The sequence below is a fragment of the Sorex fumeus genome, unplaced genomic scaffold (assembly GCF_029834395.1).
Source record: "Sorex fumeus unplaced genomic scaffold, SorFum_2.1 ptg000075l, whole genome shotgun sequence".
Taxonomy (NCBI): Eukaryota; Metazoa; Chordata; class Mammalia; order Eulipotyphla; family Soricidae; genus Sorex; species Sorex fumeus.
In genome coordinates, this window is record NW_026606132.1 from 2,226,977 (window position 1) to 2,250,867 (window position 23,891).

The 23,891-nt window shown below is 40.6% G+C and overlaps 1 protein-coding gene across 2 annotated transcripts in view; it reads right to left on the minus strand.

Annotated features, from left to right (window-relative positions):
- Nucleotides 1-3,886: 3,886 nt before the first annotated feature.
- FRMD7 (FERM domain containing 7) overlaps nt 3,887-23,891 on the minus strand; it is a 67,650-nt gene continuing 47,645 nt past the window's right edge. For both annotated transcript variants that reach the window (XM_056130189.1, XM_056130188.1), the window contains exons 6-12: nt 14,962-15,076; nt 14,455-14,602; nt 11,550-11,645; nt 8,620-8,783; nt 6,704-6,772; nt 6,513-6,588; nt 3,887-5,167 (exon numbers count right to left, since the gene is read on the minus strand). In XM_056130189.1, coding sequence (XP_055986164.1) covers nt 4,073-5,167; nt 6,513-6,588; nt 6,704-6,772; nt 8,620-8,783; nt 11,550-11,645; nt 14,455-14,602; nt 14,962-15,076 — 1,763 coding nt within the window. In that variant the 3' untranslated portion in view covers nt 3,887-4,072. The remainder of the gene's footprint in view (nt 5,168-6,512; nt 6,589-6,703; nt 6,773-8,619; nt 8,784-11,549; nt 11,646-14,454; nt 14,603-14,961; nt 15,077-23,891) is intronic.

Consider the following 23,891-nt stretch of genomic DNA (forward strand, 5'->3'; position numbering starts at 1 on the left):
CTTAATGTTTGTTTTCTTGAGTGGGAAGAAACTTACTGTGGTATCTTATTGTCTTAATTTCTTTCTCATTTTACTTCTCCTTCATACTTGGGACTTTAACACCAGAATGAGATATTCATCTTACACCAGTGAGAATGGCACATAATCAAAATAATCGGAACAATCCATGTTGGTGGGAGTGTGGTGGAAAAAGAACTCTCATCTACTGCTCATGGGAGTGTTTTCTGATTCAGCCCCTATGGAAAACAGTATGTAGGGTTCTCGGTAACCTTAAAATTGAGCTGACATACCACCCAGCAATTCTTCTTTCATGCATTTACCCCCAGGACAGAAAAATATTCATTCAAAAGGACATGGACACCATTATTCATTGTAGCACTCAGTATAATAGCTAAGACTGGAACCAACCTAAATACGAAACAACAAATCAGTAGGTCATGAAGATGTGGTGTACATGTACACAAATGGAAATGGAATACTATGCAGCAGTGAGGAATGAAGAAATCGTGCAGTTTGCTGCAACATAGATGGAACTGGAAGATATCATGTTAAATGAAGTAAGCCAGAAAAAAGGATAAACACAAGGTAATATAACTTATAAGTGGTATTTAGAGTAACTGAATGAGGAAATGCAGTGACTTAACGAGAGATACCTAGATCACACTTGGTCCCTAAGTGTAGAGAAGAGAAGGAAAGATAATGAGTGAAGGGTGGGGAGAAGAGAAGCAACACGGGGCAAGGGGCAAGGTACAAAGGTGGTGTTAAGGAATGATAGAGCTACCTATTCAAACCACAGAGTCAACAATACTGAAGTCATGAGAAACAAACAAACAAATTTTAAAAGGTGCCTGTTGAGATGACAGGCTGGGGGTGGGGGTCGAGAGAGAATCTGGAAACACTGGTTTACGGGAGATGAAACTCGTGGCAAGATCTGTGGTAGAACATTGTCTAAGACTCAACTATGAATAACTTTGTAAATCACAATGATTTCATAAAATAAAATTTGGGGCAAAATAAGAAGAGAAATAAAAATATTAAAAAGAAATAAAATTGAAATGGTAACTGTTACACTTAAAGATGATTATGGGGAAAAAAGATGATTATGGAGTCAGGGAGATTGCTTAAAGAACTGGACTGTATGTTTTCCACCTAGAGGCCCTGGATTTAGTCCCTGGTACAGCTGATCTCCCAATCACAGCCAGGTATAGCCTTGGTAACCCTTAGCATCACAGGGCCCAAGCAGTACCAGTTTACCTGCCCTAAGCACTGATCAGTCTGGGTTAAAGCAGCCAGGCCAAGTATCACCATGGACGACTCCTCGCTTCCTGGTTACTACTTAGGACCAACCTCTCTCCCCAAACAAAAACAATAGTAATTAGAGCTGTAATGAATGTCTGTCCAGTTTTTGCCTCCTGTCAAAATAAAGTGAGTCTCTTTTCACATACAAAAGTTCTAGGTTGGAAAATGAATTGTGTTAGTTAAATGTCGTTTTTGAGGAAATATTATGCACATTTCCACCTCGTAGTTCTCTGGGGAAAGCAGATTTCACCAAGACTTTCAGAAATCGAGGTGAGAAGTTACAAACAGCAAAAAGGATTCGAGATTTTCCTAGAAAAAAAGATGCACTTAATTTACCTTTCAGAACTTTTAGCAGAGAGTCCCTAATGTACGTGGCTTATTGTCCCCTCCTAGGTTTCCTCCCTGACAATCCAGCTTCTTTCAGCTAACAAACAGAAGCACCCACAAATTGCGCTGAGTCTGTGACAGCACCCCACACACATTGTTTGAGTGCCTCTTCCATAGGGGAGAGGAGGCAGTGTTGCTCACTTGGAAAATGTTGATCTGTAGGATTACTGTAGAGGTGACTGAGCTTAAACATGTTCTTATTAAGTAACTATTCTAAACTAGTGTGCTACTGGTTATGTGTATAGGAGCAGCAAGAAATGTATTAGAATGAGGCAAAGGGGTGAAGCAAAGCATGTTATAAAGGACTTTCACAATATATGGAGTAAGGGAGAATACTGAATCATAGGTGTAAAACTCTTCTAGGGGATAGTGATAGGACAGCAGATAGGACATTTGCCTTGCTTGCAGCCAACTTGGGTTCAATCCCCTGCACCACTTATGGTCCCGAGCACTGGCAAAAACGATCCTTTTCAGTATCTGTATTGCAAACCATAATGCCCAAAAGGAGAGAGACAGAAAAAGAGAGTGAAAAAAAGTGCCTGCCATAGAGATAACAGGCTGGGGGAGGAGGACTGGAGGGAACTGATAACATTGGTGTGGTGGGAAATGTACATTGGTGAAGGGACAGGTGATGAAACATTGTATGACTGAAACCCAATCATGAACAAATTTGTAACTGTGTCTCACTGTGATTCAAAAGAAAAATTTTAAATAATAAAACCTTCCCCCGAAATGATCTCTGGGCTCAGAGCCAAGTGTAAGCCCTGAGCAATACTAGGTGTGGCCCCACAACCAAAAAATTAAAGTAAAAAAATGGTTATGTCTACTCCTAAAAATCTATCAACAAAGTACTCAAATGGAAAATTATACTCTTCAGGAGGAATAGAAAAGAAGATCAGAAAGGGTCAAGAATATCCTAACTTCTTGTTGAATATATGATGTGAAAATATTTCTTCAGTGGAATGTATTTTTGGCTTTCTACTATGTGTACAGTAGTTTGCTATGTAATAAAGAGAATTAAAAAGCTTTAATTCTAAAAAAAAAGAATAGAATATTTGGGCTGAGAGATAGTATAGCAGTTAGGGCATGTGGCTACCATGAGCTTAACCTGGGTTTGATTCCCAGCACCACACAGTTCCCAAGTACAGCCCTTACGGCCCCCAAAGGCACCAATAAGTGAGGCCCTGGGGGTTCCCAGCATCCCTGATGTGACCATGATGTTACTGGCACCCAGGGTCTGAGCAGCATCACATCCTCAGGCCCTCAGAATCACGGGTGGGACTCCCGGACCTCCTGAACACCACTTGGGAGTCTACCAACCCCGAAAAAAAAACACCATAATTTTGGTGCATTAACTCAGTTTGGTTTCAGTACTATTCCTTTTCTTCTCAGCTAGCCCAATATTACCATTTATTTCTTTCCTCCATGCCTCACTATGCATTTGCACCACCTCCAATTTTTTTCTGGCTCCTCCTTTAATAGGCTAAAGACAGCCATGTCTGCAATTGAAACAAAAGGAAGATTATACACACCACTTATTTTGTTTAATAAACTGATTTCCATCACTCTTTATTAATATTAAAATGCCATTCATTTCATTTCTCACTTAATTACATGCAACCAGTTATGACAATACCTTACAGGAGATATTAGATTAAACAAACCAACACATTAATTTTGAGCTTTCACTACAGGTAACAGTTAAGAAGAGAGGTTAGGTCCAACATTTTTATGCCCTCATCAGGCATAGTCTGGTTTTAGAAATAGATGAATTCATGTATTTCCCAATTTAGAATTTGGCCAAGTCTTAGATGAGTCATCAGCGAATGTGCTTTCATGAGGACCTGTTTTGTTGCTGAGGTTCATACCCCACCCCAACACATCTTACAAAAACTGGCTTCTGTAATATGGGACAGGACGCCTTTTTAACGGGACCTCCACAAAATTAATAAGCACCAATACCTTTACTTATAGCACTGTTTAAAATGATCAGCCTGTTCACAACGTACTAAATCACTAAATGAGATCAGAAGACAGGTCTCTGTGCCTAAGCATACCTTCCCCATCTTCAGTGTTGAAGAACTGAACCTTCATGTTGATGTCTCTATGGAGAAATGTATAGTGGACATAGCCAGGGCCCACCTCACATCAGCACTTTTCTGGTGAGCAGAGGGCAGGTTCTGGAATCCTTTCAAAGGAAGATTTGAACTGGGTGCATGAGACAGGAGCTAAATTTTTTATGAGCAAGGTGCCCAAACCTTGAAGAGTCCCTTAATGATATCAGTATGGAGTAACTAAGAAAATGGTGTCTCTAAAACATTTGCTTCTTTTCCACCAAAGGTTGTAATATGGAACTGGCCCTGAAATGTTCACTGAATTAAGAGTTTTAAGCTAAAAAGTAATTATATGGTTTTAGCAAAGTCCTGTCTTCAACAGCAGGTGCATTAAAAGAAACATCTTCCTCTTCCTCTTCCAGCTGTAGACTACCAGAAGACAAACGGATTCTGGTTCTGGGTGACCTTATCCCTTTTCCATACAAAGGGTAATAGTCTGTTTTAAGAATCTCTGACTCAGAATCACTGGATTCACTAGCTATATACCTCTCTGTTGTTCCCCGATCCATAACAACTGGTGGAAATTCCTGCTCATTAAACATGTATGTAAACAGGTCGGCTTTTCGACTCAGGGCAGGACAAGGTCCCAAAGGTCTAAATTCTGACCCAAAAGGAAAACGGATCATTTTCATGTCTGACTGACTCTGAGACCGTTTAGGGGTTTGCTCCTGAATGCTGTACGCAAAGACATCTTCTAAATTAGAGTCTTCCTCTTCTTGAGTTACATTGGTATTACTCCTACCACTAGTCCTGGCCATAGCTCCTTGGAGTTCATGGTAGCCTTGTTGAAATCGGTGCACTCTGATATTCCTTGGACTTCTTTTGGGTGGTTTCATGGCAGCCGGCTCTCGACATCTGTCTGGCCTTTCCCTTTCCTCTGCCATGATTGGAGAGCGTCTGGGCACCTGGGGAGGCTTGTCCACGTAAAAAAACACTTGAGGGGGCATAATATCCACCTGCTGACCAGTACAAGGAATATAGGGCACATCTGTGTATGTTAGTTGCCTTGCTGGGCTCACTTTATTTGGAAGGCCAGAAGATGTGCTCATGTGACTGTCAGCAAACTTATAGCGTGTTTGGAAGGAGCTTAGTGGACTCCTTTCCTCAAAGTAGTCTCTGGGATCCACATCAGGATCAGGGTCAATGTTAAAGACAGGGTCTGTGTAAAGAAATGGGAAAGAGCTGCTGCTTTGGGACTGATGGAATGATATGGGGTCTGCCTCTGGCTTGGAACGCTCCAGCTCTGCTGCAAACGTCACCTCCACTGCAGAGTTCCTTCTTCTGCTGTCTAGCACTGGCTCAGATACGTGCACTCCATTGACAGTTCGGTAGTACCCACTGCCATATGCTAGTCTCAAATCTTCCACCTGCAGAGAAAAAGGACATATTTGGCTACAGAAGGAAAAAGCCATTTGGTTGGGTTGAAGGCAGAGGCTTAAAATCATCTTGAATTTTGCAAAGGCAGTGTTCCTGGCAAGCTATTTCAATCCATGTTCTAGTACAGGGTTGATAACTACAGACCGAAAGAGTAATAACTGGTACTATAACCCAATTCGTGTGCTTAAAAATATACAACTTTTTGGATAGTACAGAGGTTTATGTGCTTATTTTGCATGCAGCTCACCCTGGTTTCATTCCCAGTACCAACTAAGGCTCCCTCAACGTCACCAGGAGTAATCCCTGAGCACAACCAGGTGTGGTCCAAACCTCCTTCCCCCAATATGCAACTTTTTTCCTTTTCTCATTGTCACCCCACTCTCGTCCCTTTATGTATTTACCCAGTACTGTACCTCTAACAATATGATTTAGCAGCTACATAAATGAGGTTGTGGTCTGGCTCTGCTATGTGATTTTATACAAGTCTCTTAACCTTCCTGCTCCAACTTCCTCCCTATTTCCTTTAAGATAGTATCAAATAACTGGAGAGATAGTACAGGGGTTTAGGCATTTGCCTAGCCCATGGCCAACCCTGGTTCAACTGCCAACAACGCATATGATCTCCTGAGCACCACCAGGAGTAATCCTCAAGCAGAAGGCGTGGTTCAAGAACCACCAAAAATATAAAAACAGTAGCAAGAATGAACATGAATGGCATAAGAGGTTCATATATTAGATGATACCTTTCAGCATTAAACTTCTATGATGCCTTCCAGATAAAACTAGCCTGCCGTTTTAACCGAAGACGTGATAATTAATGATACTTATTCTTTTCCTTTTAGAGAGAGAAAAAACTTAACATGTTTTGTAATATAAAATTCTAATGAAGTCACCATCTCACAGTTCCAAGAGAATAGCACTTTGACCTTCAATTAAGTTATAGAATTATTCAGCAAAAGTATTTTAAAAACCTCAGCCCCAGAACTTACAGCTATTCTAAGAATTAAGACACTCATAAGTTAAAAAAAAAAAAAACAGAACTCATCACTTAAAAAAGACAAAGCCAGAGAAAGGAATTAGTATTTTTATTTTGCAATAGTTTAGAATTACCAATTGCCTTTAAAAATGTGTCAGATCATTTCCAGTCTTTAAAACAAACGCCAATAATGGCTCATTAGTCTCCTATTGGCTGGAAAGACAGACCACCTAGACCTCTCCAGGACAAACTGCACAAACTGTTCAACCTTTTTCCACACTGGAATCAATTTTTTGGAGCATTTGAAATGTGGATGCATGACTTTTATCTAAAAAAGTAGGAATTTCCAGAAGCCTTACTTGTTTTGACACATCAGAGAGGATGTCTGGTGAGGACCTGCACTGCCGTTCATGGTACTGAGAAGGGTAATGTTTCCTGAAATTCCCAAATAGAACAAAATGAAATCACATTTAGTGGGGTACAGTATACATAAAAATTTCCAAGTTACACTTAAAAATTATCACAAGAAAGGGCAAACGAAACCATGTACCTTTCAAAGGGCAAGTTCTTCAACCTCCCCTTTTTTCCATATTCCAAAAGTTGCCTTTGGGTTCTCCCACTATTGTAAGAACAAGATCAACATGTTATGAATGCTAGCCATATACCAGTAGACTTAATATTCAAAGGTGTCACGTATTATTGAGATCAAAAGCATTTGTATGAATGGCATATGCCATTCGTTAATGGTATACAAACCATTACATTAATGGCAATGCCCACTTGTCCAGGCGGAGCGATAGCACAGTGGGTAGGGTGTTTGCCTTGCATGCGGTCGACCCAGGTTCTACTCCTCCGTCCCTCTCAGAGAGCCTGGCAAGCTACTGAGAGTATCCCACCCACATGACAAAGTCTGGCAAGCTCCCCGTGGCATATTCCATATGCCAAAAATAGTACAACAAATCTCACAATGGAAATGTTACTGGTGCCCGCTCGAGCAAATCAATTAACAATGGGAGGACAGTGCTATGTTGCTACCCACTTGTCCAAGGATCAGGTATGGAGCACCCTTGCCTACTCAAAACCCATCATTTTGTTTTTAAAAATATAGATAGGAGCCAGCAAGATAGTACAACAGGTAGGGTGATGGCCTGGCTTGTAGTCAATCCAGGTTCAATACCCAGCAACCTATTTGGTGCCCTGATCCTGCCAGGAATAATTCCTGAGCATCGAACTAAGAGTAAGCACTGAGCATAGCGTGTATAGCCCAAAACACACATAAATAAAAATGTAAAACCCGTCTAGAAAGCCGATACTCTCCTTTAAAGATCTTTTTCCTATCTGCAGACTTACACAGTTTCTAAGGAAGCAATTTATCTGGTTTTCCAGTCTCTGACAGAGTGGAGACTTGAGAAGGGAGAGGGGAAAAGTGAAAAAGGGAAGAGAAGGAGAGAGAGAGAAAAAGATACAGAGGGAAGAACTAACTAAACAAAAAAGTGTTGCTCCAGTCAGTCATACATTAGCAAAGAAAGCCAGCGGACTGCTGGGAGAAACACGAGAAGAAAAAAAAAATCAGAAGAATAATAAGACCCCAAAAGCCTAAGCCATTCATCACGGAGATGCAGGGATTGACGTGCCTCCCCCATCCTGAGGTCATCGTGACTCTACAGCTCCCTACAGAGACTAAGTGATGTTTATAATAACTCAGGCCACTAAGAAAAGGGCAAAATAGGCTGTTTTAAAGAAATTCGAAGTTCGCAAAAATACATTTTGGAAAGGTTCCATAAAAAGTACACACATTTCAAAAAAGAAAAATCTCAGTTCTTACTGGGGCAGGTTGCCACCTTTGGAGAAAATCGTTTCTGGGAAGCATTCAATTAGAGTGTTATGGGTACATTGCTTTGCTTTGTTTATATCTAAGCTAAGAGTTTTTAAAGCTTTTACAAAAGAAAAATGTAGCTTTTACCTATATCAGTAAGTCCACAGTAAAAAAAAAAAACGGTCTTTTCCCACCTAACTTCTAGTTCTCAAAATTTACATTTATAATGTGGAGCCCCTCTTTGCAACAATGTTCAAATCCCAGTAGCCCCTACAAAACTTTCTCACACTCTCTTTTACCCAACCACCACCACAACTGCAAAGCTGTTGCACTTTCTTTTCCATGGTTTTCATCAAAGGGAAACAACAGGCTCATTGAGAATGTTTTCTCAGACTGCATAAGCCACTCCTTTGGCCAGTTGTGGCTGAGATTCTGATCTAACCTCGCGGGCATGGTAACCCTTTCTCCTGCTTCCCAGATGGAATGAGTGCTTCAATGTGTCACACAGAGAATATGTAAGAAAGGATATCCTCTTAGAAGTTATTGACATGGATTGTTTATTGTTTCTAGAATTCAAGTCCCTCCTACTGCTTTCCACAAGATGAAAAAGTTGAGTAGACATAGATCGTCTGAGTGCAATATTTCATTACCTATAGCGGAAACTGGAACCCTTGCTGCAGAGTAGGGTTTTGGGCTTTGATTTGGGTTCTTCAGAAAGTCTGAAGAATGCATGGTACTCCACACAAGTCTTCCAGAAAGCCTTGCAAGCATCCCGGCTGGCCATGGTGAACTCCAGTGTATCTTTGCATAACACCTGTATAAACCAATTTCCAGCAAGCAAAACATCCTTTATGAATATCAAAGATCTTCAAATACCAAAGCATTCCAAACAATCCATCCAAACAATCCATTCCAAACACTGGCCCACACAGCTTCTGACTTTCCACCTGGGTCCCTGCAGACTTCGCTCCTACTGAAACCAAATGATTGGGAACCTTCTGAGAAAATGGTCAGGCTCAAGAGTAGTCACTCTTGCTTTTCAAATTTCTTCTATCTAAAGTGTTTTAATTTTTACCCCCTCTTCTCTACCAAGAACATTTTTATGAAGTTATAAATTTGATGAAAACCAACACGAAAGGGCATCCTTTCAAAGTTATAAGAAGTTATAACTGACCAACAAGAAAGGGGTGGGAGATTTCCTGGTAGACTGCAGGTTTTCTAGGATGATGTTCTCAACATGAATCCAATTTATGCACCCTATACAACACGTTTTCCTCTCCATGCTGCCTTGTTCTATGATATTCTGTATCATTCACTTGGCATATTATCACGCATGGAGAGGAACTTAGACTTCCAGACATTAAACTCACTCACTATATACCCACTCCAATAGCCCAAGCTACCGAGAGTATTCGATATGCCAGACACAGTAACAACAAAGTCTCCAATGGAGACGTTACTGGGCCCGCTCGAGCAAATCAATGATCAATGGGAGGGCCTTTACTTTACTTACTTTACATGGCTTTCATGTAACCCTAGTTTAATTTTTTTTAATTTTATAAAGTAGTTCACAATATTTGATTACATTTAATATTCAAACACCAATTCCACCACCATTACACCTTCTCACCAACATATTTCGACTGTTTCCACCTTGAACCCCAACCCCTGCCCCAAAGCAGAACCTTAATAATTTATTTTGTATTGTTACAAAAAACCACTGAAAATGCTACAAAAATTTCCTTAGAGGAAAGAGTGTGACGATTGTTGTATTTCACCGTGGGGCCATTAAACCCTTCTATAAGAGTTCACTAACATGTTGTTAAAGGTTGAGCCGTGTGTGTGTGTGTATAATATATTATATATATGTATATATATATTTCCCTCTAAGATTGGTTGCCACCTACTTTGAACCCCATCAAATGTGGTGCAGTGCTCTTGGAGTATGGGTAGGATGTGTAGTATGTAGTGTCCAGGAGTAGTTTTCCTCTGGGTGAGGCTTGGCCTGAGCATGTGGAGAGCAGCCGTGAGCATGGCGGTGGTTGAGTTCTGGAGATTTTTGGCTGCCGGGGCTGGGTCTTCTGGGGCGGGGAGGGGTCTCCCGTCCCCTCCGGGGCGCCCCGAAAAAAAAACAGCCTGGCATGGGGTCTGGCGGCATGGTTATGGTGAGTTTTGTGTTATGCTCCCTTCCAGTAGAGAAGGACATGCAACTGTGAATGGTGACCGATGTTGAGATTATTTCACTCCAGCCAGAGGTGGCTTATGGGTGTGACTGATGGCAACCCATTTTTGGCAACCTATTTTTAAGGACCCCACCAATTCACTCTGCTAACCTCCCCTTTTCACATTCCTTCCAGTTTTCCAGATACATTTCTGGGACTCTCCATGAGTTATTCACTGGATACTATTCCGAACTGCTTCAACACTTTTTGTAAGGTTCAGTTCCAGAGAACAAAGCTCAAACTGTTGACTTTTGCAGGTCAAAAACTTACTGACACAGTTTATTTCCTTTTTTGTCACCTATATAGTCATCTATATAGTCACTTGTAGAATCCTTTCCAGCACCATTTCTTACCCAGCACAATGCAGCCTTGACCAATGATTGATTCTTTTTCTTACATTCCATATCCATCCACACCACATCCTGCTCTGGTTATAGTAACTGTTCAATCATTTTTGCTTAAGGAAACATAATTAAAATACCTATGAAATGGAGCACATTACATGGAATAAATGTGCCATCCTTCTGGATAGGGTCACTTCCAGTTGAGTCATCAAATCACTTAAAAATAATTTCCAAGGTGACTAGTGTTTCATACCAGTCATCCTATTTTCTTATGTATTCCTTCTTTTTTGTCCTGAACAATTTATTATTTTTTCACATTTTTTATATTTTTGATTAAGCACGGTGGTTTACAAAGTTATTCATAGTTGAGTTTTAGACATACAATTTTGCGGCACTGATCCCTCCACCAGTGTGTCAACTCCCTCCAACAATGTTCCCAGGTTCCATTTTAAATCCCCCCTCCCTCTTGACAGGCACCTTTCTAAGTTTTAAGATTGGTTGTTTAAGTGTGGGGTCTCTTGACTTCAGTTGTTGTTGACTCTGTGTTTTGGGTATTTGGCTCTATCATTCTTTAATACCGCCTTTGTGGTGCCAGACTCCCTGTCCCATTGTTTCTCATCTGCCTCTTCTCCCACTCCCCTCCACTCTCTTTTCCTTTATTTCTCCTCCCTATACTCTGGGGCCAAGGTTGATCAGGGCATTCGCCCTTTGAAACATCACATTTCCTCATCCAGTTATACTAAATAGCACATATAAGTGAGATTGTCCCGTGTTTATTCTTCTTCTGACTTACATTCTGAACTGTCACTAAAAGCTCTTAGTCATTTGCCTTTCTTACAAAAACATGACTAAAGATGTAGCTTTTAAATATATAGACAGAAAAGGGAGCACATCTGCATCTTTCAAGATCAGAGAGCGTTCACCAGGCTTAACCAAACCATCTGCAGAAAAAAAAAAAAACAAGATACCCCAAGCGAACTGAAAGTGAAAAAAAATTACTAAAAAGTTACTTACCAAGATGTTGGCATGAAGTTTGATAAGAAAATGCTTTCTCTTGAAACTCAACTTTCGAATTTTTGCCCAGTTGAATGTATTGATCTTTGTATTTCCCTATAACAAAATGCATGATATAAAGTTTTGTCATAAAGGTCAACACAAGCTGGCTTATAAGACAAGTCTAGCCTGTTAGAAAATTAATGTTATGAATTTATGACTGTCATTAACCTATCTTTTGCATTATATTCTTTGGTCCTACTGTACTATGTAGATATTATCAAAGAAGGCAGATAAGGATATAAGACTGCTCTGAAAGATGAAGCAAGAAGGGATGTGCTAAAGTAGGGGTGAGCTGGAAAGTTTCTAACTAGGATATGAAGATCACAGTACAAAAAGATTACTGAAATAACTTCTCTAATATCTTCTTCTTCTTGTGTTTCTAGATTCAAATATGTTTTAAGTCCTATATACCCAACTTCCCCATTTACTCAAACATTTTAATAACTTCTCACTGATTGTATCATAAAGTTTTCCCCACTGCTCCCGCAAACACCCTAATGTCCAACTCTGTGCCTTTTTTTCCAGTATGTCTTATTCTCCTTACCTAGTATGCTCCTTCCCATAGTCATGCCTTCTGCCAGCTCTTATGGAACCCCTCCCCCCCACTCAGGACATTCTATTTAATTACCTAAGATACTTTCATTTCTAACTCCTCTACGCTCCCTTAGCTATCTTGGACACCCAAACAACTTAACTGTTGGGTGGCGGTTGTTTATATCAAATATCAAAGGTATGCTAAAGGATAGACACACACGTGTGTATATATATTTACATATATATATATAGAGAGAGAGAGAGAGAGGACTCATTTCCATCACTAACACTCCTATCTCTGTCCCCAGCTAGCCTCTACAGGTAATCACATGTGAACAAGTAAATAAATACCATAGATCATCAAAGACTTATTATCTGATGTTGACCACTCTTTGATTCTACCAAATTAATTGTATCTTAATTACAGGAGTCATGTTTCCTGATTATGCCACCATGTATGCTTCTCAACACTATAGTCTCCGGGCCATTTCTTGGGATCAGTCTCTCTCACCTTTGAACCTTACCCTATTGATATCAACAACTTCCTTATACCTTAGCTTATATGTTAAGCACCTTCCACGTATTACTTTAGCCTTCTCTACTTCTAGCACAAAGCACTTCACATGTTCATAATTACTTGTTTAATTGCCTCCCCCGTACAAATGTAAGTCCCATGAAATCACATGAATCAGGATCATTCCCATTTACAGAGCTCTGCAGCTCTGCTGATCATTTCTGTTTACACTTGCTTCCTTCCCCTCTTCACTCCTATTTACCTCTAGTGCCTGGTAGAGTATATGCATAATTGCTTCCTAACTCTGAAAAAGACTAAATCTATTCAACGATGCCATTAGAATGTAGGAATTTTTCTTGGTTTGAAGGCTACACCTAGCAGTGCTTAGGAGCTACTCCTGGCTTGCTACTCAGTGATGTTCCTAGTGATGCTCAGGGGACCATGTAAGTGCCTGGAATTGAACTCAGAGCCACATACATCCAAGGCAAGTGCTCTACCAATGAGCCAAAATGCAGGAAATATATTGTATGTGCATTATATCTCAACAAAGCTATTGCTTTTTAAAAGAATAATACAATCAAGTACACACAAAACCTATTCAATATACCAGTATTTTGTTTTTAAGAGGCACATCCAGCAGTGCTCAGGGCTTACACCTTGGCTCTGTACTTAGGGGTCACTTCTGGTGGTTCCAGGGATTTAACCTGAGTCAGCTGTGTGCAAGGCAAACACCCTACTGGTTGTACTATCTCTAAGGCCCAGTATTCCTTAGACTGTGTTTGGTATAGAATATAATAAACCAGTTAAATTGTGCTACTATACAAGTTATTTACATCAACCAACATGATGGCCTTTCTCTCCACCCCTCACATATTTTTCTAGGAAGTAGGAAATGGCAAGGATCAGCATCAGAGTGGAATTGGTGAAAATTCTCCCTTGGTAAAGCAAGTATGCCTGTGATCCATTAGGTCTTTTGATTGTAGATTTGTCTCTCATCCCATACTGTTTACAACCAAATAAATTCACAGTATTGTGTTAGCTGACTCTCTTTGACTGCACCTGACTTACTTTGTACGATATATGGTCCCCTGTCACCACTAAGAATTATCCCTGAGCCCAGAGGAAGGAATGAGCTCTGAGCACAGTTGGATGTGACCCACCACACAGCCCTCAAATTTGTCGCCTGTTCGTTGATATGAGGACACCTAATAGACAAAAGAAAACCTGCTGGAATATTAGCTTCTAGTTAAGTTCCTTAAAGTGAGGATAAATAATGATGGAGAGTCAGAGAGCCCTGAGTTGGTTCTGAACCTGAAAAAAATCAAGTTTTGGGAGAAAGAATGGTACAGTAAACAACAATTGCTATTAGGGTTAGGTAATAATTCCTCGCGTGCTGGCACTGAGTAACTCCAGTAAAACCAGTAACTGCATGGGGATACCACATTTTGGACCTCTCTGGCTGTTTCCTGGTAGATCTGGACTATGTGAGCGCACTTTATGTTGCCCCTACATTTTTAGGATATCAAGTTCCCCATTCTTGTTTAAAATTGGAAAGTTTGAGTGTCTTGACTTCATCATTCTGCCAATCTGGCCTGGGCTGATGAGAAAACTCCATAGAACCAAAACAGTCAACTGCAGACAGCACATGGAAGCAGAGCCTGTTGATGAGAGTAAGTTTATCCAAAACCTTTCCAAATGTCATCTCCCTTTCTGGCAGGTGCTGTAACTGAAGGAAGGGGTCACGTTGGGGATGAACATATTGTAAGCTTGAGCCAAAATAATTCCCCAAGCTGAACGATGTTAAAGAGTTTTTACCCGTAATACTAGGACTCCCATGTGAGCAACAGCCAAATGGATCTGCATCCCTTCCCCATCACTGGCAGGGTGTGGCCGGATGCCATACATATCCAACTTCCTTGCTATGTCCAGAAGAAGAATGTCAGATTCAGCGGGGCTCCGGCCACTGCAAGGGAAAAGAATTTCTGAGCCTAATCTATGCAGCAAGAATGGCATTTCCACCCAATGGACTCCACAAGGAACACAGTACTTTCCTGAACCAGAAGCAACTCTGACTTAATGGATTGCCTTAAGAGTTTTCCCTCAGGGACCAGAGCGTTGCAGTCAGCAGACCCAGGTTCCATCCCTGGTACCCCATGTGGTTTCCCAAGCCCACCCACCAGGCATGATCCCTGAGCACACAGTAGGGAGTAATCCTTGATCACTGATGCTGTGGCCCCAAAACTGAATCAAGTGGGAAAAAGGAGTTTGTCCTCAGCTTTAATGTTCCCTGCTGGTGGGATCAGGTGCCGGTTAGTTACTTACACGTGCTTCTGATGAAAGTGCATGATCTTGTTCTCCAGACAGTCTTGGTTTGGCAAATACCGGGTTTGTGCCAGATGCTTCCTAACTGTTTCTTCATGAAAATCCCCCAGTTCTGCTGTATGACAGGAAAGTGACATTTTTCACCTGACTGTTGAGGAAGTAGGCAACGAAGCACCTCACAGATTCTCTGACGCTCAGACAGCCCTTTCCCTGCAACCAATGCAGTCCTTTAAGCTCTATTTTATGTTTAATGGTGTTTTGGAACTTGAAGAGTCAGAATCTAAGTCGCGTTTTGGTCAAATGTGAAGCAGTTGATTGGTATGACATCTCAGTGGAATAAGCAGAGACAACAGTGTAGGTCTTAAAGGCCCCAGGGAGGGTCGCAAATGGATCTTTTTCTTTCACCTTCCATTTATAATCTCTTCTACTTCTGATCAGTCCATCTATGGGTTGAAATCTGTGCCTTAACAAGTTTATATGTTGAAATACTAATTCCCAACACTTCAGAATGTTATTGTGCTTGGATATAGAGTATATAGAATAGTGATTAAACTACATTGAGGCAGTAAGAGGTAGGTGCCTTCATCCAATCTGACTGGTTTCATTATTTTGATTTGGGGCAACACCTGGCAGTGCTCAGGGGACTATTCCTAACTTTGTGCTCAGAAATTTCTACTGCTGCTGCTCAGGGAACCATATGTGGTGCCAGAGATTGACTCAGGGTTGGTCACATGCAAGGCAAGTATCTTAACCCCTCTGCTCTGTCTCTTCTGCCTCTCCTGACCAGTGTCTTTATAAGAAGTGACTATTTGGGGGAGTAAAAATGATACTACAACAGGTAAGCAAATTGCCTTAAAAGTGGCCAAGCTGGGTTCGACCCCCAGCACCTGATATTGTCCCCCAATCCTGCCAGGGGTGTTCCCTGAGTGAAGAGCCAGGAGTAAGCCCTGAACACTGTGGCCCAAAAACAAAAAAAAAAAGAAGAGGAAAAAGAAGTGAATGTTTGGACACAGAAAAATACCAGCAATACAGGTGCACAAAGGAAAGATCAGGTAAGGATCCCACAAGCCTATACATTAAGAAGAAAGACCACAGATAAACAAAAACTGATACCTTTGTCTTGGACTTACAGCATCCACTACATGAGGAATTTGTGTGTGGTGTTTGCTATGACAGTCATAGTAAGTGAATACACTACCCTCACTTCACTCTACCCTGATTATGCATTAACAACAAAGAAATCTAAATGTTAACCACAATGCAACCAGTCATTGTTGTTCATCCCTCAGTTCACTAGGAATCTAGCAAAATCACAGTTACCTGAAATTTCCAGTAGATGAATAATTCTGGAAATCATTCTCCATTTTTCAAATCACTGGTAGTTGATGCCTGATTATACTTTACTCTTTTTGAACTATATAAACATTTATTATAACACTTTGCCTTTAAGGATATTTAAGGTACACAGGTTTACCTACTCCTACAATAAATTGCTAAAAACTATTTTGACTTTTGAATTCTTTGTGACTTATTTAATACTTTAATGCCTTCTCACCCTCAGTAAGATGGATGCGACAAATCACTCTTCGGTCATCGACTTCCCCTGCAGAGGTTTCCTCTTGACTTTAAGTTGTGATTTTTCTAATCTACCACAAAATGGGAACCTAGATATTCAACCCTGTCAGAATTTTATGCACTGAAGTGGTAAATAGGCTCTCCAAAGAACCCTGTGGTGCTCTCCTGTTGAGTAAAATACATGGATATTGGGCACTGATTTTGAGTGCTATGTTATTTTTATCTTTTGTCTTGGTAGTTTATTCTAGAGAGAAAGCATGCTACTTTGTAGATAGGAAGCATGCACATGTATATATTCATATATATGTGTATGTATGTGTGTGTTTAAAAGTCACATTGCAACTGAAATCTCCACTGAACAAATTTTTGAAAGACCAAATAGACAGTTCTTTTTATTTATTTCTTGCCCAAATTGATAGATGTACAAATTTCATTAAAACTCAGTCAGATCCAGATGGTTTCACTAATTAAATCTGTCAAATATTCAAAAAGGATATGAATACCAATTCTTCACAAACTCATTCAGAAAATAATGGAACACTTACCAGTTCACTCAATGAGACTATTGTTACTCTAATACCAAAACCAGAGGGAAACACAGCAAGAAAAGAAAACTCCAGGGCCAAAGAGGTAGCTTAGGAAGCTGGAGCTTATACTTTGTATTCATTAGGCTCAGTTTGACTCAGCACCACATGATCTCCTGAATGCCACAAGGAGTGACCCCCACCCTACCCACTCATTGAACTGGGAGAACAACACCAGATGTGACCCAAAACAAAACAGAAAGAAAAAAAAGGTGAAGGTTGATATCTTTTATAAATACAGAGGGGGAAATCCTCAACAAAACTCTAGTGAACCAAATCCAGCAAACAGGTCATATCTCATGAACAAGCGGGATTTATCCCAGGATTGCAAAATGAGTTCCATATGTGAAAATCAATTATTGTAATACACTATGTAAATAGAATAAAGAACAGAAAACATATTGATTTAAAGGATGATAAAAAAATTGGGCAAGTCTAATACCAACAAATGATAAAACAGCAATGAATAGAAAAGTACAAAGTGCACTTAAACCTGATAAAGCTGATTTATGAAAAACCTATGATAAACACAACCATGCTAACTAGTAAAAGACTGAATGCTTTTCCCCTAAGACCAGCAACAAGACACATTCTGCTAACCACTTCTATCCAATTCTGTACTAGTGGGTCTAGTCAGTACAATCAGGCAAGAAATATGAATTAATTGCACTAAAATGATATGAAACTGTCCTGACTTGTGGCAAATCTAGTCATGCATGTATAAAATCACAAAGTATCCAGAAAACACTACTAGAACTAATATATTCTATTATTATGAAATAACAAATAAAACAAACAAAACAAACACTGTCCTCCCATTGCTCATTGATTTACTCGAGTGGACCCAGTAACGTCTCCATTTTGAGACTTGTTGTTACTGTGTTTAGCATATTGAATACGACACAGGGAGCTTGCCAGGCTTTGCCATGTGGGCGACATACTCTCGGTAGCTTGCCAGGCTTTCCAAGAGGGGCGAAGGAATCGAACCCGGCTCGGCCAGGCTGCCTGTGCTCAAGGCCCTACCGCTGTGCTATTGCTCCAGTCCTAAAATAATAAATATCATATTATAATAGAATAATAAATGGTTCAGTAAATAGCAAGATAGGAATAATAAAAGCAAGAGAAGAATAGTATAAGCAAGAGAAGAATAATATATTAAAGTAATTGTATATTTTGTTTTTATATATTTATAGGGCTGAATAGATACAGTGGATAAAGGATTACCTTGGATGTGGCCAACCTGGTTTTGATCCCCAACACCATATCTGGTCTCCCAACCACCGCCAGGAGTGATCACTGAACACAGAACCAGAAGTAAACCCTGAGCACCACTGGGTGTGACCCAACCTCTCCCCCAACCAGCAAAAATTAATCATATTTGTAAGCTCCAACAACACACACTCCCAGTATGAAAGTAAGAGAATAATTTCTATTTATAATAGGTTCTATTTTTAATTTAAATTAATTTTTAATACCTAGGAAAAATTAACACAGGCAGTATAATACTATTGTACTGAAAATTTAAAGACATTACTGAAATTTATAAAAGATCTGTAGAAACAAGGAGGCTATTCTGGGGGACCAAGGAGATAGTACAGTGGGTAGATCTTTGCCTTGTACGTGGCAAACCTGGGTTAAATCCCTGGCACTACATTTGCTCTTCCAAGCACCAATAGGAGTGATCCCTGAGCTCAGAAACAGAAGTAAGACATGAGCACAGCTGAGTACAGCCCCAAATAAGCAAACAAAAATATTGTGATCCTGCTAATATTATATACAACAAATTCAGAATAATCCCCATGAATTTTTTTTCAGAAATTAACAAATTTGGGCCCAGAGATGGTACAACAGTTAGAGAGCATGCCTAACATGCACCCAACACAGATTTTTCCCCATGTGTTACATGGCCCCTAAGCATCGCCAGATGCATATCTAGAGGTTCTGTGTACCACCAGATGTGACACTAGGGGTCGGCAGCATCACCAGTGTGTCCCATCCCTAGTACTACATGGCCTTAGTAGCATCGTACCCACTAACTCTTGCCTTGAACTGTACTGGGTTGTTTAGTGATCACCAGCAAGTCTCAAGGGCTTTCTGCCTACCACTTGGGAGGTATCCCCAAACAAAAAAATAAATTTACAAGTATTCTTAAATTTTACACAAGAAGGCCCAGGAGAGGGATTTGAATCAGTGGAAGATCTGCTTTGCATATGTTAGGCATGAATTCAATCCTAGCCTTACTATTTTGCTGAGTGTAACCCATAGCACTGGTGTTGTGACCTCCCCACCAGTGCCACAAGTTTATGAGCCCCAGTACCATGAGTGTGTATAATCTCAAGATATTGCAATAATAACAACAACAACAACAAATGGAAGGGATGGGAGAAAGTTTACAGGTACATGCAAGGAAAAAGCAATAAACCAAACAATTTGTAAAAAGTAGAAAAAACTTGGAGGATCTATGCTTTTTTTTCTTATTTTGGATTACACCCAACAATATTCAGGGGATATTCCTGGCTCTGCACTCAGGAATTACTCCTGGCGTTGCTCAGGGGCCATAAGAAATGCTGGGGGATCAAACCCTGGTCGACCGCTTGCAAGACAAATGGACAATGTCCTATCCTCTGTACTGTTCCTCGGTCCCATTTTGTTTTTGCTTTTTGGGTCACACCTGGAGGTGCACAGGGTTTACTCCTGGCTTTGCACTCAGGAATTACTCCTGGTGGTGCTCGGGGGACCAAGTCCCTAGCAATAGTTTTTAAAGCAAGTTTTTGGTCCACCATCTTGAGCGAGCCTTCTACCTAGAGTTCAAGCAGAAGTAACAGAAGTCTAGAGGTTTTTATATTACCTATTAGATTTATGTCTATGATTTATTTTGTGTTAATTTTTGTTAGTTTTTGTGGTACAGGTTGTGAAGTAGGGATCTATCTTCATTTCTTTGTATATGGATGTATATTTGGCCTATTTATTGAAAAGACTCTCATTTCTTCCCATTGAATTATCTTAGTACCTGTGTCCAAAAACAAAAAACAGAACAGTTGACCATAAATACAAGGATTTATTTCTAAATTACTAATTATGTTCTGTTGATCTGTTGTTGCATTATTCAATGATCACATTGTCTTTGGGCAGGTGTGGGGTGATATAGGCTACACCTGCTAGTATTCAGAAGCTACTACTGGTTCTGTGCTTGGGGGTTGCTCCCTGCAGTACTGAGGTGAATTGAACTGGGGTCTGCCACATGCCAGACACGTACTTTAGCCCTGTCCTGGCTCTTCAACCTGAAATTGTCTTGATTACTGTAGCTTAGTATTATGTTTTGAAAGAAGAAAAAAATGTAGGACAGAGCAATAGTACAGTGGGGAGGACATTTTCATTGCAAGCAGCCGATCTAGGTTCAATTCTTGGCATTTCATATGGTCCCCTGAGCACTGCCAGGAGTAATTCCTGAGTGCAGAACCAGGAGCAACCCTGAGCATTGCTGGGTCTGACACAAAAAGTAAAAAATAACCCAAAATTTTTTTTAAAAATTATAAAAATTTACTGTTTGGTTGGGCCAGAGTGATAGTTCATTTGCCTTGCGCACAGCCAACCTGGGTTCAATCCCCAGAATCCCATATAGTCCTTAGGAATGATCCCTGAGTGAAGAGCCAGGAGTAAGCCCTGAACATCTCTGTGTATGTCCTACCGCACCCTTCCCCAAGAAAAACGTAGCTTGGATAACATATAGGAAGATCATCCCTTGAAACCAAAAGGCCATTGCCAGCTTCCTGAAATCCTGGAATGAGACCCTCACCAACAAGCTGACTATTCTCCCTGAGAAACCACTCATTTTAGACTGGGCTTACTACAAGACCAATCTGGTAAAGAATGGCTTAGTCATTGACTCTGAGAAGAATTTTCATGATCTGAAGTTTCCTGTACCAGAGGTTAAATTTACTGACCAGATGACTACAGAAGAAAAGGAAGATGTGAGGGGCTGGAGCAATAGTACAGCGGGTAGGGCATTTGCCTTGCACGTGGTCAACCTGCATTCAATCCATGGCATCCCATATGGTTCCCTGAGCACCACTGGAATAATTTCTGAGTGCATAACCAAGAGTAACCCCTGAGCTTCACCAGGTGTGACCCAAAAAGAAAAGAGAAAGATGTGAAGTTGTGCTGACTTTTCATCTCTCTGAAAAGCCTAACAACCATCACCACCCCCCACCTCTGCCATGTACCTGAAATTTTAGGCAGATTAGGTTCTCTGTGGAGCTCAGTTTTGATGCAGTGGAGTCCATCCAGAAGTTTAGTGGCAGCTCTGGGGGGTGGAGCAGCAGCAGCTCCAGCAGTAGTTCAAAGCAGCTACTGCTGCTTTATTGGGGAGGGAGCTGCCCTTACCCCTATGAGATCACACCAGAGGTCTCAGCAGAGAATGGGCAAACACAATTTTTTGGTTTTCAAAAGAACTAAGAAAATGTAAAGTCAAGTGACAGGTGGGGGCAGGGAGAACTTTGTAAACTATATATACTTCTTTTTTTCTGCTTTTTGGGTCACATTCAACTATGCACAGAGGTTACTCCTGGCTCTGTACTCAGGAGTTACTCCTGGCAGTGCTCAGGGAACCAGATGGGATGCTGGGAATCGAACCCGGGTCGACTGCGTGCAAGGCAAACACACTACCCGCTGTGCTATCACTCCAGTCCCTATATACTTCTTAACGACTTTCACTGTCACTGTCTTCCCATTGTTCATTGATTTGCTCGAGTGGGCACCAGTAACGTCTCACAACAAATTGTGAGACTTGTGGTTACTGTGTTTGGCATATCGAATACATCACGGGGAGCTTGCCAGGCTTTGCTGTGCAGACGAGATACTCTCAGTAGTTTGCCGGGCTCTCTGAGAGGGGCGGAGGAATTGAACCCGGGTCGGTCGTGTGCAAGGCAGACACCCTACCCACTGTGCTATCTATCTCTCCAGTCCTTAAAGGACTTTAAGTCAGAATATACAAAAATCTCCTAAAATTCAGTAAGAAGATGTTAAAAGTCACTGAAAACTGTAGCACTGCACTGTAGCACTGTCGTCCCATTGTTCATCAATTTGCTCAAGTGGGTACCAGTAACGTCTCCATTGTGAGACTTGTTACTGTTTTTGGCATATCGAATATGCCACGGGAGCTTGCCAGGCTCTGCCGTGCGAGCAGGATACTCTCGGTAGCTTGCCAGGCTCTCTGACAGGGACAGAGGAATGGAACCCGGATCAGCCACGTGCAAGGCAAACTGCCCACTGTACTATTGCTCCAGCCCACTGCACTATCACTTGGTTTCTCACTGAAAACTAAGCGAAATATTTGAATAACCATTTACCAAAGGAAACATTGGAATTGTGAATAAGCAGATAAGAAGTTACCAAAATCTTTAGTCATTAGAAAAATGCTTATTATATTTTCAATGACATACCTCCTCATACACACTAGAAAAGTCATTTAGTCTTTTGTATATACTTCTTTTACTCAACCTGCATTTGAAACTCATGCATGTTCTTGCATGAATCACAGTAGTAAACATTAAAATTTTGACCACAACCTTTAAAAAGACAGTACCAAATCTTTAAAATGAGGAAAAAAGTGAAACCTAACATATTTTTGTTTTGGTTTTGTTTGGGTTTTTGGTTTGGGGGCCATAACTGGCACTGCTCAGGGCTTTTCTCCTGGCTATGTACTCAGGGATCACTCCTAGCAGGCTAGGGGAACCATATGGGACAACAATGATTGGACCCGGATCATATCTTGCAAGGTAAATGCCCTACCCGCTGTGCTATGACTCCAGCACCAGAGGTTTACAAGTTGAAAACCAATTTGGAAGTTTCTTAAAATGTTACCTTAAGATAAATTTACATCAATTTCCCATAAGATATGACAATTATATGCTTAGGAACCTGAGCAAGAAAATGAAAAGGTGTCAACATAAGGACTTGTACATGGATGTTAGTAACATTTGTCATATAACTAAACAGGAAATAATCCAAGTGTCCATGATCAGGTAAATAGGAAAATCAGGGACCTGAGAGATGGCACAGTGGGTGAGGTACTTGCCCTGTACACAAGCCAACCCACTTTGATCTCCATCACCCTATGTCGTCCCCTGGGCACTGCCAAGATTCATCCCTAAGTACATAGCCAAGGGTTACTGAGTTACTGAACACCACTGGGTGTGGCCCAAAAATTAAAACAAAAAACTAACTCAACCAAATATAGTATTATCTATAAAATGGAATACTAGTCATCATTATAAAGAAACAAACTGATATGGTTCGTAATGACATATTAATCAATTTTAAAACATTATTCTGAGTGAAAAAAACAAAAAAATCACATGTGTTTCATCATTTTTGTTATGGTAAATACCCAGAAAATATAAATGTACAGAGAGAGAAAATAAATTTTTGGTCATTGGAGCTGTGAATACGAATAGGGACTAGCTGCAAATGAGCATAGAAAACTTTTGTGGTATGATGGAAATGTACCAAATATGGATTTAAATTTGGATTTCTATCTGATACCTTGATGATATATTATTAGACTCCAGGTTACTTCACTCCTCTGCTTATAATGTTTTGATGGTTTTCCATCTCATTAAAAATAATGTAGGCCATGACATTAGGAATTATCATGGTATTTAAAACAATATAGTCGGGTCCAGAGTCATAGTATAGGGGTAAGGCACTTTCCTTGAACATGGCTGACCATCAGTTGATTCCAGGCAGTACACATAGTTTCCTGAGCTCCAC